The sequence below is a fragment of the Eublepharis macularius genome, chromosome 14 (genome assembly GCF_028583425.1).
Source record: "Eublepharis macularius isolate TG4126 chromosome 14, MPM_Emac_v1.0, whole genome shotgun sequence".
NCBI lineage: Eukaryota > Metazoa > Chordata > Lepidosauria > Squamata > Eublepharidae > Eublepharis > Eublepharis macularius.
In genome coordinates, this window is record NC_072803.1 from 41,615,966 (window position 1) to 41,629,972 (window position 14,007).

The 14,007-nt window shown below is 45.4% G+C and overlaps 2 protein-coding genes across 5 annotated transcripts in view; both read right to left on the minus strand.

Moving 5' to 3' along the window:
• The window catches only part of RABGAP1 (RAB GTPase activating protein 1), a 74,549-nt gene that overhangs the window by 33,609 nt on the left and 26,933 nt on the right, over window positions 1-14,007 (minus strand). For all 4 annotated transcript variants that reach the window (XM_054997433.1, XM_054997430.1, XM_054997431.1 and 1 more), the window contains exons 11-13: window positions 10,953-11,127; window positions 10,110-10,203; window positions 9,521-9,671 (exon numbers count right to left, since the gene is read on the minus strand). In XM_054997433.1, coding sequence (XP_054853408.1) covers window positions 9,521-9,671; window positions 10,110-10,203; window positions 10,953-11,127 — 420 coding nt within the window. The remainder of the gene's footprint in view (window positions 1-9,520; window positions 9,672-10,109; window positions 10,204-10,952; window positions 11,128-14,007) is intronic.
• Window positions 444-1,583, minus strand: GPR21 (G protein-coupled receptor 21). The gene has a single exon (XM_054997434.1). It carries the CDS (start codon window positions 1,494-1,496, stop codon window positions 444-446), a length of 1,053 nt encoding a protein of 350 aa, XP_054853409.1. The 5' UTR covers window positions 1,497-1,583.

Below are 14,007 nucleotides of genomic sequence, written 5' to 3' on the forward strand. Positions count from 1 at the left end.
TTGGTATGTGCACAAACAAACAAAATATCAGGGAATACAGCACTGAACCATTAACATCCTCACACTTACACACAAAGCAGAGATCTCCAAACACCCTAATGAAGCTGTAAGGAAGAATGCAAGTGTGTCTTTTTTGCCAACGCTCTTGCACACCCACCATTGTCAGTCATTCCAGGTGGGGAAGAGGGAGAAAAAGAGAGAGAGAGAAAATGAGAATTTTATTCTTAAAACTGAACACTGGGTCACTACACCCACCTCCCACCCACCAAGAGGAAATTTTTAAAGTGAAACGTCAAACAGACAGCACATGCTTGTGGAAACTCCTGATTCTTTTGGATCAGCAGCATTTCTAAGAGAAGTTGTGTGCGTGCGTTTTTGTTTTGTTGTGTTTTTTGCAAACCTGGACATCTTTAAGTTATTTTGCAATCAAAGCAATCCCCGTTTTAGACATTACATCCATTGGAAGGTCTTTTGCTCCTTGATGCAGAGGAATCCTTTGCTGCCCGGTGCCTGGTGCAAGAGGCGCAAACTGCGCTAGACAGGCGTTTTAACCCTTTTTGAAAGACACTGTTGGACAGGCTGTAGATGACACAGTTGCAAAAGCTGTTGCTGATGGCAAGCCAGGTGGTCAAGAAGGAGGCCACACGGTTGCGGTACACTTCTGAACTCTCCAAGAGGAAATAAATGATGTAGGGAAGCCAGAGAATGTAGAAGACACTGGTGATGCGCAAGAGAACCATGGCATAGCGTTTGTCTGGGCATGGCTGGGCCTCAGCTGCCTCCCCATCCTGAGAGCTAAACCGGACTCTTCTCTCGTTGATCTCCTTGGTGTGCTGCTGGCAGATGCGGAAGATGCTGAAATACGTGAAACAGACCACGAAGGCAGCTGGCGCATAGAGCATGATGACAATGAAAAGGGTGAAATAAGCATCGGTTTTCCAGAAGTTGGCACACCACTCAAAAACATCCCCATGGTAGCCCGGCTTCCCCCACTGGAAAAAGGCGGGCAGGAATACAGCGCCTGAGTACAACCAGATGAGCAGGATGCAGACCCGAAGCCTCCAGGGGGTAACGAGAGTATTGTAAGTTAGTGGCTTTGTAATGGCGATGTACCTGTCGACACTGATGCAAGCCAGGGAGGTCATGGAGACACTCTTGAGCACCGAAACCACATAACCAAAGATCTTGCAGACCAGGGACTCATCCAGGAAGGCAATGCGGTAGTGCAGCAGAGACAAAGAAGGCACCAGGCAGCTCACACCCACCAATAGGTCAGCATAGGCCATGGTCTGGATGAAGTAGCTGGTGGTGTGGTGGTTGAGCAGCGGAGCGCAGTGGAAGACGAAGATGACAACGATGTTGCCGGAGATGATGAGGGCAGTAAGGAAGACGATGATTATCACCTCCAGGAGGCAGAAGTCCAGGGTCTCTGGGTAGCCAGCAGCCAGGAGACAGAAGGGCCTGCTGCTGCGGTTGCTGTCCAGTGAGGCGTTCATCTTGCAGGGGCGATCCTGTCACTCCGCTGCTGCCGGTGGCTGCCCGGCTGCCCCTGCAGCTGCTGTCATTGCGGCTGCTGGTGCACGTGGCACGCTGTCAGTGCCTGAGCAGGGGTGCGGAGGCTCCCCGGGGCTGCTGTGCATTGTCCGCAGCAGGCAGCTCCCGTAGATGGCTGGCTCTGGCTGCTGCAGCCGCCGCCTCCTCCTGCCTGCTGGGGCTGCTGCTCTTTCTCCGGCAGCACCAAGCCAGCGGCTCAGCGCACACCACGCACATAAGGAGGGGGAGAGGGAGAAGACGGGAGCGCTCTAGAGGCTGGCCTGCTTGTTGCAAAGGGGGGGGGGAGAGGATCTCCGGCAACAGCTACGAGGGGGTGGGTCCTCCTCCAAGAGCTGCGAGAAAAGAAAGGAAGGAAGGAGGGAGCCGGTTTGCAGCATTCCTCGGCCACCCCCTCCCGCCTCTCCCCTTTCACGCCCCCCCAAAGGATGCGGTAGCCCGGCTCCCCACCCCCAAAACTGCAGAAGCCGGTTGGTGAGGGGCGGGGGCCAGCCGGGGGGCTCCGCCACCGCTCCCGCGAGGAGACGACCAGCTCGCCGGCCACTCCTCCGCTAGACAAGCCTTTGCCGCCCCCGCCCCCCCCCCCCCACACACAACCTGGCGGGGACAAAGGCGCCGAGACGCGAGGCGAGCGCCCGGCAGCGGCTTCCTGCGCCCCAGCCGGGCAGAGCAGCTGTCGGCTGCGGAACAGCCGGGGGAGGGGCGACCCCAGGTGCGGAAAGAGGAAGGGGGAGCGAGCGAGGGGGTCCACGGGCACGCGGGAGGGGCGAGGAGGAGCAGGCAAAGCAGGCGCGTCGCAGCCTTCCAGAGCCATTCGGAAATCAGGAGGGGGGGGTCCTCTCTTTGCGCTCCCCTCGCGTGCCGCGGTCACTCCTTTGTGCCCTGAAGAGTTCAGCCTCACGGCCCGGACTGGGGAGGGAAAGGCGCTCAAGCCAATGCAGAAAGGCATCCCTCCCCAAGGTATTAGGAGGACTTTGCGGGGTGGGGTGGGGAGAGGCCTTCCATCCTCAGCAAAAATGCAAACTAAGCTCCAGAGAGCCAAGACAGCCATTGCGTTGTGGGTTACAAACAGCGACTAGAGGAGAGGAGCCCTGCCGCACCTGTTGTCCAGGTGCACAACAACAAAGCATGCTTGTAGCAATGGGAAGGGGTCTTAGAATCCGGGGGAAGTGAACTGCAGTGGCACCAAGTGCTTTGGATAGCTTTGAGTATTTCCATTACTAGTCTCCACAACATTGGGGAAAAGAAGATTTCTCAGGCTGGCTTCATAACCTTAGTGGCACATCTAAATTTTCTCTTATGCACAAACCCTCCTGGGCCTTCTCCCTAATTCCAGACATGAGGCCCGCTGCACATGTTTAGATACACAGCATTTCACATGTTCAAGGACTCAGAGTTCCCATCCACCCCTACATACATGGGTTTCTTGAGCAACTGAATCCAACTCAGGTGTCTTTAAGTACCTACTTCAAACCAGTTCCAAAAGATACTCATTATGGCATCTATTCTAAAGAATAAAAACCCAAGATAACTTCAACCAAAAATGGTACAGAGTGCTCCCATATGGTTTATGGCCAGTGGGTACACAGAACAGCACTTGGCATTCAAGCAAGCTTCGGAAAAGATGTGGCACAGGGCTGAGGGGATCAGGTAGAGATGAGCCAAAGGATACTGGAAACACACAGTGCATGCCTAATTTTCCTAGTTCCACAAATGGACCACTTCCCACTCCAAAAAAAGATAACATTTAGAATACTTAAAAGTTTTGGTATCACCTCACAAGTGACTGGAAGTTCAGTTGTAAGAAGATTGCTCCAACCTCCTCCAGCTTTTGAAATATGCTTGTACCAACATACAGTGCTCTCAGGTACAATAGATGACTTTTGAAAGGTGGAGAAGGACAGACGAGAGAGCTCTCTGTGACGGTCCTGACATGCAGTTCCTCGAAGAAAAAAGTCCACACCTCCTCTTATAGAATCAGTTTCTGTAGCTTTAAGAGGAAGTAGCTCGATTCTTTTTTCATGACCTGGTGAATTTCATAACACACACACAACACACACACATACACACACAAACCCCAGAGGGATCCAGAGTTGACCACCAGCACTGCAAATAGATCCCAAGTTGCTTTAATCAATCAGAAGACCTCATGGTACTCAGAAAGCCTCTTTGTCCACAAAGGTGAACCCATGTAGTAGGGGTGGACAAGAAAATGCCAGTGTACTGGTTGAAACACACTTCAACTAGAAAATCCTAAAAACCACAACCCTGCCCCAGGAGCCTGTGTGCACATTTCCCGATTTTGATAACATATCAACAAGAACCAAACTTCCCAGTATTCCACTCTGTGAAACTCAAGCAGGACTTCATGCCCATTTTTCTTGAAGGGCAAGGCTAGAACACCACCAGATACTAATTCTAACAATGCAGAATAAAAAAGGGAAAGGCCAAAGAGGAAGCTGCACTTGGATCCTGATATTGTCCCCCAAGAACCTTCCAATTTCTATCACCTTTTGATGATTTTTAAGACCCTTTCAGGCCTGGGGACAAACAGTGGTCATGAATAAGTCTCTCCTTTTCCCCCAACCATCTGACCACAGGATTGTCCTCCAGTACGAGCGGGTCTCTTCCAACCTCTCACAGTTACGAATATCCCCATGCCCCTGGATACAAATTCTGTCTTCCTGTTCTATTTTAGCCAGGCCCTCTCACAAGAGCAGCCTTTGTAAAAAAATTACCCATAAAACCAAGATCTTAACTTTAAATATTCATAGCAAGGGTAAATGATGTTAAATAATTTGATTCAGCAGAATGTGGGTTCACAGCAGCACACAAAATACTGCTCAAGTACATCAAGTTTTAGAAATTTGGCAATCTTGCCAAAATAAATCACTAGCATTTGAGTATGCTAAGCATTTCCTTCTGATGGTTTACAGATTAAAGCAAAGGCTATTAGTTTATTGATCACTGAACAGTTACCATGGAAACTAGTTTTGCAGCCCTGATTAATCCAACTCTTCAAGCTAATGTTGAAGGTGTTTCACTATTCTAGCAACACCTATGAATACAATCCCTTGGTATGGACAAAAATTGGCCACTTCAGGTCAGCGACATGGTCAGAATTTATTCACTTCTAGGTGAAACAAAGCACTGTAATTTCCTCCATGAAGGAGTTATTAGATGAAATGTTCTCTCACTGAAGTCCTTTCGCATGGTGGAGGGGAGCATTCAAACTTCTGACTCCACAAAACTCTTCATCTAGCAGAAAGGAAAAGGTACACAGGTCTCAGGTGGAATGTAGGGGAAAGCAAGGCTACACCTCCAGGAAATCTGTTTCTTGGGAGGGGGGTTGCTCTTGCAGCAGAGTCTCCCCTAAAATAGCCGCTTTCTTCAATCTCAGGTAAAGATTCAAAAATAACAACAACAACAAAAAAGCACTGATGAGGATGGGGAAAGAGAGGGAAGGGGGGGGGAGAGAAACCCTGCCAGCATCTTTGCTACTAGACTTGATTCTTGGCATTGCTTTTTCTCTTTGTACCTAATGTAGACAAGGATCTTTCAACATGTGGGAGAAAGTATAAGGGCAGCTGCTGAAACAAAGGAGTCAAAAGGGAGCCAGTTGTCAAAGAGATTCGAACAGGCAGACCCCTTTACTCAGCACTCCTGGACAAAAGTGAATTTGTACTGCCAAAAAGAGGTTTGCCATTTTTATTCTAAAGCACCTAAAGGATCCCCCAACTCTAAGCAGCCCTTAAGTTGGCGACCAGAAACAGCAACAGGGCACAGAGCAGTCCAAGTCCATTACAGACTTCTTCACTGCTAAGCCAGGGAGCTCAAACTTCAGCTACAGCTTGCTGGATCAGTGGAGCAACTACTCATGTGGAAGAAGCAGCCAAAGAGCCAGATGACATTTGTGGGTGTGCATATGTGCACGCACAAACTCTGCATAGATCACACTTCTAATCAGCCTCTACACTTTTTTCTTTTTTAAAAAGAGAGTGACAGAAGGGACAAAACAGGTCCAACCAACCCAAAATTGAATTAAAATCCTCAGGGAGCAATCTTCCTGCCAGCCCTCCCCTCCAAAGGAAAAAGACACTCAGGAAGATCAGGCTGAGCTGCAAACAAGTCCCAGCACACCTTTCTGGGATGCTGCACATCTACCCTCAAACGGGGGGTCGTCATAAAGACTTCAAAGATGATAAATTTGATCCCTTATGTGGGCAGATCCTGATTCCCCAAAATCAGACCATTACCTTCTCCTGGGGCAAGGCATACTTCAAGGTACATTTTCCTAAATTCTGAGAGCATCTATCATATCTGAATCAGTGTGCAACCCAACTGTCCTTCCAACAACATGATTTTTTTAGTGTCAGATTTTTCTGTGGTGTATGAAGAAAAGAGAAGGGAGGGACAGATATTACAATTCAAGAGAAGCTGTGGGTGGGCACAGAGCGGAGCCATGGAAGGTAAGTCACAGTTGAATTTGTGGGTTGCAAAAAAAGGGATGAACATGAGTGCCACCTACTCTGGAAGGGCAAGTTAATGTCAGAGAGGAAAAGAGAGAGAAGAATACATTCATTCCTACCGACTGCACAACTAGCACTGCACCAGGTTCTCTGCACAGGGTTGTAGAGAATCTTGAGTGACAAACACCAGACAGGCAGATCAATACTATGAACCAAGCTCTGCTGGACCAGTTTTGAAAAGTCAAAGGCCAAAAAGGAGGCAGAACCTGGCTTGAGGAAGACCGAAGACTCAGATGACAAAGTTCCAGAACCAAGGACAAAACTAGATGTTACAAAGAAAACAGAGGGAAAAGATCGTGTGCAAACTCCTTTTATGGCAACTACGTTGAAGTCCTGTGGCATGGCACAAAGTATGGTGGGGTGGGAGAACACACCAGTTGGTGGCATAGCTCTTAACTAAGTGCTTTAGAGGGAGAAGCAGTTCAGAAGTAAAAAGGTGACTGTCTGGAACCAGGAGCAGTGAGTGCCTTTCTGGCCCAATGAAACATATGCCAGTTTATTTAAAACATTTATATGCTGTCTTTCCACCCAAATGGGATCCCCAGGGTGGCAAACGTCAGTTATTAAAACATTTTTAAAAATGTGTATATGAATACAGTAACATATAGTCATACACACACATCACCAAGGGGAGGAGGACCAATAAGCGTTTACTGGGGTATGCCAAACTAAAGCTGGAAGTACATCTGGGTGTGTGTGCAAAGGAAGGGTTAACCCCTACACACCTACCAATTCTCACCTGCAAATCAAAAACCCCTCCCAGTTTTCAGCCTTACATGCAAGCAGAAGGAAGAAAATCCATGTTCTCTCACCTGCCAAGTTCAATTACCAGGAGTCTGCTTGGCACTATTTGCAAAAGCACTGAAATGTTTCAACAGTCAGTTTGTATGCTTTTTTAAGCCACCAAATTCTCACAAACTGATATATTTTAGGTTTGGCAAACTATCCTGTGCATCTTCACAAATCTGGCTCCTCGTTTTGCCTCCACACACATCTGCAAATGCTTGGTTCAACTATTTAAAATATTTTTATGTCCCCTTTGCACCCAATTTGGGCCCTCAAAGTGGTAAACAATTTAAAAAACCATTAAAAGAATACTCACATACATACAAGTTAAAAACAAACAGGGAGGAGGGTCAATACGAGAACAGCCAAACAAAACAAAAATGTCGTCACCCATTGGTAGAAAAGAACAATAAAGGGATCAGAATTTCCCTAGGGAGGAAATTCCACAATTTTGGTATCACAACGAACAAGCCTGCTCTAATTACCACCCATCTCACCTCAGATTATGGGGGCATCTGAAAGAAGCCCCCCAAAGATGACTGTAATAGTTGGGTAGATTCATACCCAACTAGTAGGCAGTCCTTAAGGTATGCTGTTCCCAAGCTGTATTGGGCTTTAAGTTGATATCATTCTCTCTACAACCACTTGTCCTAAAAAAGAACCATGGCCTTACAATCTTTACCTAACAAGCTAAGTCAGGTGTACTGATGACAAAAGAAACAAATAATATGAAAAAATGGGGTTGGGAGAGAAGAAATGCACTTGTGATTTGTTGGAGGTTAACATCAATTTTAGGGCACACAAGGGAAAAGCAGTGGAAAGATTATGCCCATCTCCTCAGCTGTTATTTCTTCCTCTGAGTTATGTTAATCCCCCCCCCTAAACTTTATCAGATTATTCCCATTCCCAACCAACGTAGGTAATTTCATCACTGTTCAATTATGCTGGCCCACTTCTTTCTTGCAAGATCAGACTAACCAAAATAATTCTCTTCCACCAATCAATTCTTCTGAAAGTACAGTTGTAGTTATACTTATTATTTGATGAATTTTATCAGAGGAAACAACAAAAATGAACAAAAGTACTGCCAGAAGTTGACACAGTATAAAAATATACTATAAATACTATTAAATACTGCACACTACATTCCTTTTTTTGCTGACTGGTAACATTTAATGAACATACAGAGAATGAAATGCACACTGCTAACAAAAGAAAAGAGGGCAGCTTTTATTCCACGAACAGATGGAAGAAGTAAAAGGAGTGAGCTTAAAAGAAAGGCAGTATTCATTTCTTGACTGAGTAGGCAAGCTAAGGTGTACAGACCCACCAAGCTTATGGCATAAGAAACTTGTGCTGGATCAGATAGGTACACTACTCTAGCCTTCTGCTTCCAATAGCAAGATACCTCTGGAAAGCTCAGAAGAAAGACCATGAAGGCAGCATTTTTGCCCCTACCCCACCCCTGTATTTGGCATTCTGTGGTGTACTGCTTACAGTTACTAATAAAACGATGACTTGTAAATGTGGCTTTCTTCAAAGCCACCACCCACAGGTTGTATCTGAGAATTCCATAGGTTAATCTATACATTGTATCATATTGGATCAGCACAGGTCTACGGAGTCTATGAGTAGCTTGTGCACCTTACATTGCCTACTACAGTATTTTTTCTTTTACATAAATAGCAGTTCAATTCAAGCAAGACAAGAAGGAATCAGGAACTAAGGAAGTAATCCTAACAAACATACACAGAGCAAGCTGTGCATTGGACTTACAATTTCTTAAAACTTTAAATATCAGTCAACAGAACAAAAATACTCCCAACATTTTATTACTGTGAGGAGAACAGGTTGGTAGAAAACTCATTTCATTGTGAAATTTCCCAAAAGGCCATTCAAACATGCAGATGTATGTGACAGTACTCCTTGCTTCCAACTGCAAGAGGCACCAGTAGTGGGAGAGTTTCAGGTTTAAATGCTATGTAAGAGAGGGCTTGACAAATCCCAGGTCCATATTCACCATGGCAACTAAAAATGTAATTGTGGAACATACTATATTCAGCAATGATTTTATTGTAACGTTTGTTGTAACATTTCTCAGCAATTCTCAGTGAAAGCACAAAGTTTACTTATCATTTCACATCAGAATATTTTGTTGTATGACAAAAATGAATGTGTGTAAACCTTGCTGGTTTAAATGTAAATGTAATTTTACACCACTCAGAGGCGTTGGGAGGAATTCATTTCTTAACTGTTTTGTATGCTTGCTCCATTATTTAATTAAATGGAGCTTTCTAAAAGCAGTAATAGAATTATGATGAAATGGGGAGAAGATAAATTAGGTTTAAAGATTATTGTGGTGATGACAACCAGGGTTACCCCTATATTTATATGTGTTATATTGATATGGCTTTTGCCATAGCTCTAATAAACTTACAAGCAACTATGAAGAGGTTAGGATTAGGAGTTATGGTACCAATAGTTAAAAAATATGGTCATTAAAATTTGAAACCCTGATGGCTGAAAAGTGAGTCCAGCTCCTAAGTCTCTGAGCTGGCTCCTAGAGCCAAAGAAAATTTGTCAAGCCTGAAAGGTAACCTTTCTATATAATGAATCAATTTTCATTAAACTCACAAGCAAGCCTACTGGCCTACCTTTGTAATGAGAATTCGGTATTTCTCCACCAGATGATCGTTGTTGTGACATCCTGCAAGCAGCTGCCAAACCTCCCCTCTTAGTGCTTCAGGGACTCCACTTCTCACCAAGGCAGACAGGGTTTTGGGTCGCACACTCAAATTCAAATGCCTGGGAGCAGGGAGAGAAATGCACATGATGAATGGTAAGCAGGACACCAAGTGCAAGGGGACAGGTGTCCATTCCCAATTCAGCTTGCACTTCCCATCTAAACATGGTTCCAAGGCTACATCTGGTCTCCTCCAGCTCATTCTCATGTAGGAGGCTGGGAAATGTGAGCTCAATCAAACATCTGAAATGGACACCCTCCTGAGCAAGTGGCAGCGATGAGGGTCACTGTAAGAAAGGGCGGCCGGGGGGGGGGGGAAATGGCTGGACTTCTGTGAAGGTGTGGATTTCATTATCACATGACACTAGCCACTAGCTCAGATAACTGTAAAAAAAGGAATTTCTGTTTATCTGCAAGGAAAATGTGCTCACAGTACACTTTTTAGAAAATATGCTCACAGTACACTTTTTAAAAGAGAAGGGAGGGGAGGGACTGCTTACCATTTGGACAATAGCTCTCCCCATGTCTCAAGGATTTTTTCCGCACACTCTTTGGAAACATCTCCTGAGCCACTCAAAAGAGGTTCATCATTATCTGCAAAAAAACAAACAAGTCAAGGAGAAGACAGAAGGAGTTTGGAGCAGAGATCAACCATCCCTCCTTGGCGAAAGATTTCCCTTGGCTGCATCCATTGGGTCATATTTATCTCTGTGCAAAAATTATACTCATGAATAGAACAGCAGGATTCACCCCTCCAGCCCAAATGAGAAACCACCTACATTATGCGCTTGATGGGGTGGGGAGGGAAAAATCAAGCTCTCCGCTCAAGATGAATTGTGTAACCTCTCTCTCTACTGGGTTTCAGAAACTGTCAACACCCAAGTAAAATCAGCCCCCTCCTCACTGCTGCCAGCCCAGCCCAGAGACAGCAGCCACTGGGGCAACAGGACTTGCCCACAGACTATTCTGAACAACAGCGAGGGGCGTGGCCCTCCACTCCCCACAAAGGGGCTCTGTATAAAAACCAGTTGTGGATGAGGCTTCTTACACACACAGGTTTCTTCCAGTCACCACACTTGGGGTTTTACAGAATTTCAAACATTCTGGGACCACTATTGTAACAGGAGGGAGCAGTAATGTTCTTATATGTGCAGGGGGCACAAAGCACTAAGAAAGGCACACAAAGTGCCTTTGGTTTTCAAGTCTTTGTGGGAAACAGCCAACACCTTTTTAAACTTCGTGGAAGCAGAACTTTTAAGAGGCGTCTGAATCCTGCAAATTTCTTCTAGCAGTCCTGAGAAGCTGCCGGTTTCCACCCACAGCTGTGGTCAGTCACTACTTACCTTCCTCTTCATCATCCTCTGGAGGAGACGGAATCATGGAGCTCTGGGATCCAGATGGAGGCAAACGGAGTGCTGGACTGGCTGTAGTTTTTCTCCTCTCTCTCTCTGACTCACTTTCCAAGCACACAACTTCATAGAGTGTGTCTGTGCTGCTTTTCCTGTCCTTCTGCTTTATCTAAAAAGTATACAATGCATGTGTGGTTTAAAATTATGTGGGAAAGTGGACAGAAAGATTCACAAGCAGAAGGTCTCTCAGCAGCAAGGAGGGTGAGTGGGAGAAGAGAAGGAAAAGTAATTTTTCATGACAGAGAGATAAGAGAGAAGAAGGGAATTCTGATTGTTGTTTCCATTTTCCAGAGTGGTGGTGGCAGTATGACTCTCTTAGAAAGATTCTGGAAGGACATGCTCCAGAAACTCATATGCCACCACTACGGCCCGGAGATTTTTTTATAACTAGAATGCAATTCCTGTGACAGAATTTTACTTCAGGTCCAAAGCTTAGCAGCAAAATCTCTCTCCCTCCCTAAAGGACAAGAGACATAAGAGTGAAGATAACAGCTGGAACTCTTTTCTGAAGAACCAGACAACCCCAAATGCACACAGGTGATATACAAACTGGACCAATATGCACCAATACATTTCCTTGGCACTACCATCAGAGAATCACTTTTCCTAAAGTGCACAAGAGGCAAGCCAGGATCTTGCTTTGGGAAGGGGAACGAGTTAGGATTTTTGTTTCAATCTCTGGTTCACTGACTGAGCATGGAGAAACATTAAAAAATGAAATGGACCCAGGATTCAAGATCTCCATAATAAAATATATGAGTTAACAGACCTTGGAACCATAACTAACCATAACATCACAAGCAAGGTCTAGGGTTCTTTTGCAATGACCGGGGCTGTTTCAACTCCAGCTGAAATCCTGACTCCTCTCCTAATCAAGATGGTAAGAGGTTCAGCACAGTAACTCAAACCTGTACAAGTTGTCTCCCCTTGTCCCAGATACACTATCAGCTCCTCAGTCCAAAGTGCCTTTCCTTCTCTTCTTCCTGCCTGCCAACAGCACGCATCTGCTCCAGGTCCTCTGCTTCCTTTTCATTTGGCCCCTCCTTTCCTGACCTTTGCATTCATCACTCTGGTTCCCCTTCTTACAACCATCATGCTTCTACATTTCCTCCTCATTCTCCTTGACCCTCTCTCTGTCTTCAACCTGCTGCCCCCTTCATCTTAGCTCCTCCTGCCCCTCACAGAAGCAGCCCCACATTCTATTGTGGTCAACTTTCCCCTGAACATTTGAAATAGTCATGAATGCTCCACAGCATCAAAGCAGCTGAGTGAACAGAGAGGAGTGAAAAAGAGGAGGAAAGCACATAGAAAGTCAGGCAACAGCCTATAAGAGTCTGGAAAGGCTTTTTGTAAAGCCTAGATCTTTTCTGATTGTCTCTCCTTAGAAGTTCCTGCCTTATCCATATCGCAACATTTTTCCAAGCAGAAACGCTTTAAAATTAAACATTACCCTTGGGCTTCACATAATCTGGAAAGAGTGCTTCATTTCCACCATTCTCCCCCATGACACTGCTAGTAAGCAGAGAGATAAGCCACCTGGAACCATTTGCAGTTTGGAGTTTTTTGTTTGTTTTTAAACAGGCTCAAATGTGCGAGTGTCTGCAGACTGGCTTCTGTTTGGAGTTTATGAGGCAAAGCTCTTAATCAGAGTTTCAAATGAGAGAACTGAAACAGAGGTGCCTGCCAAGTGAACCTGACCCTAGAAGCAGTTGGGTTGGGGCCTGAGAACAAACTGAGGGCAAATGAGCTAAATAGGTCACACAATGAAAGCAAGGCAGGCAAGACAAAGGCAACAGGATTAGCTCAGCAAGATAAACTTCCTCAAGTTAACAAGCTTGCGCCTTTAGATCAGGGAAATATTTATAGCTAACAGAACCAATTGTTTAGCCTCCTTCTACAATTTACCTCTCAAAGAAGGAGGCGAAGTTCTTGGAGAATTTTCCTCTCCTCTAGCATGCTAGTGAGCCTCTAAAACACAGGAGCCATCTTCTTTTTGCCTCTGGGATTGTGACCCTGTTCAAGGCCCCTGGGAACACAGAGAGATACTGCCCTATTGCAATAAAGAGCCTACCTCTTAAGGTTCTAAGTATAAAATAAACGTAGATGCAAAGAGAGAGGTGAAGGACAGCATGCAGGCACACACACACACACACTTCACATAAGCTTATAAGCAATGACAGATCTCATCACTGCTAACATATTCTCTAGTAATGCTCAGACAGCAGTAGCAAAAAGTTCCAAAAAGGCTGGCTAGGAGGCCCATCATATCTGTTCAGGAGAATTCTTTGCAGGTTTCAATAAAAACACAAGAATGGCTGAACATCTTTCAGGAACAGCATTGTATCTCATGGCCCACCAACGCAAGCTTTTATGGGTGGGAGATGGGTGGGAATGGTCCCTTAGACATAAACAAGCAGGGTTATGAACATACAAAGCTGCCCACTGCCAGTTCAGATTGCTGGTCTATCTAGTTGAGTATTGTCCACTATGGCTGGAAGACGTCTTCCAGACAAGATTTTCCCACCACCTCCCATCTGAAAGAGCTGTCAAATCTGGGATCTTCCTCCAGGAAAATAATACTGTGCCCTATTGCTCAGCATGGATGTGGGCCTGCAATGACGTGATTTTAAGTCCTACACTTTTTTAAATATATAAAGCTGCCTTCTACTGTGTCAGCTCTTTAGGTCCACCTTACAAAACTGCCTCTGTCTGGCAGGGTTTCATGTAATGTAATTTTCCCTGAAGAGCCTTTTAATTGAAAGTGTCAGGAACTGAATTCAGGAGCATCTGCATTGCTGAATACACCCCATCCCTCCTATTTTCTACCTGTGTGTGTTATGTGCTGTCAAGTCACCTCTGACCTATGGTGATCCTATGAATGAGAGACCTCCAAAATGTCCTTGCTCAGATTCTACAAACAGGAGCATGTAGCTTGTTTTATTAAGTCAAGCCATCTAATTTTGGGTCTTCCTCTTTTCCTACTGCCTTC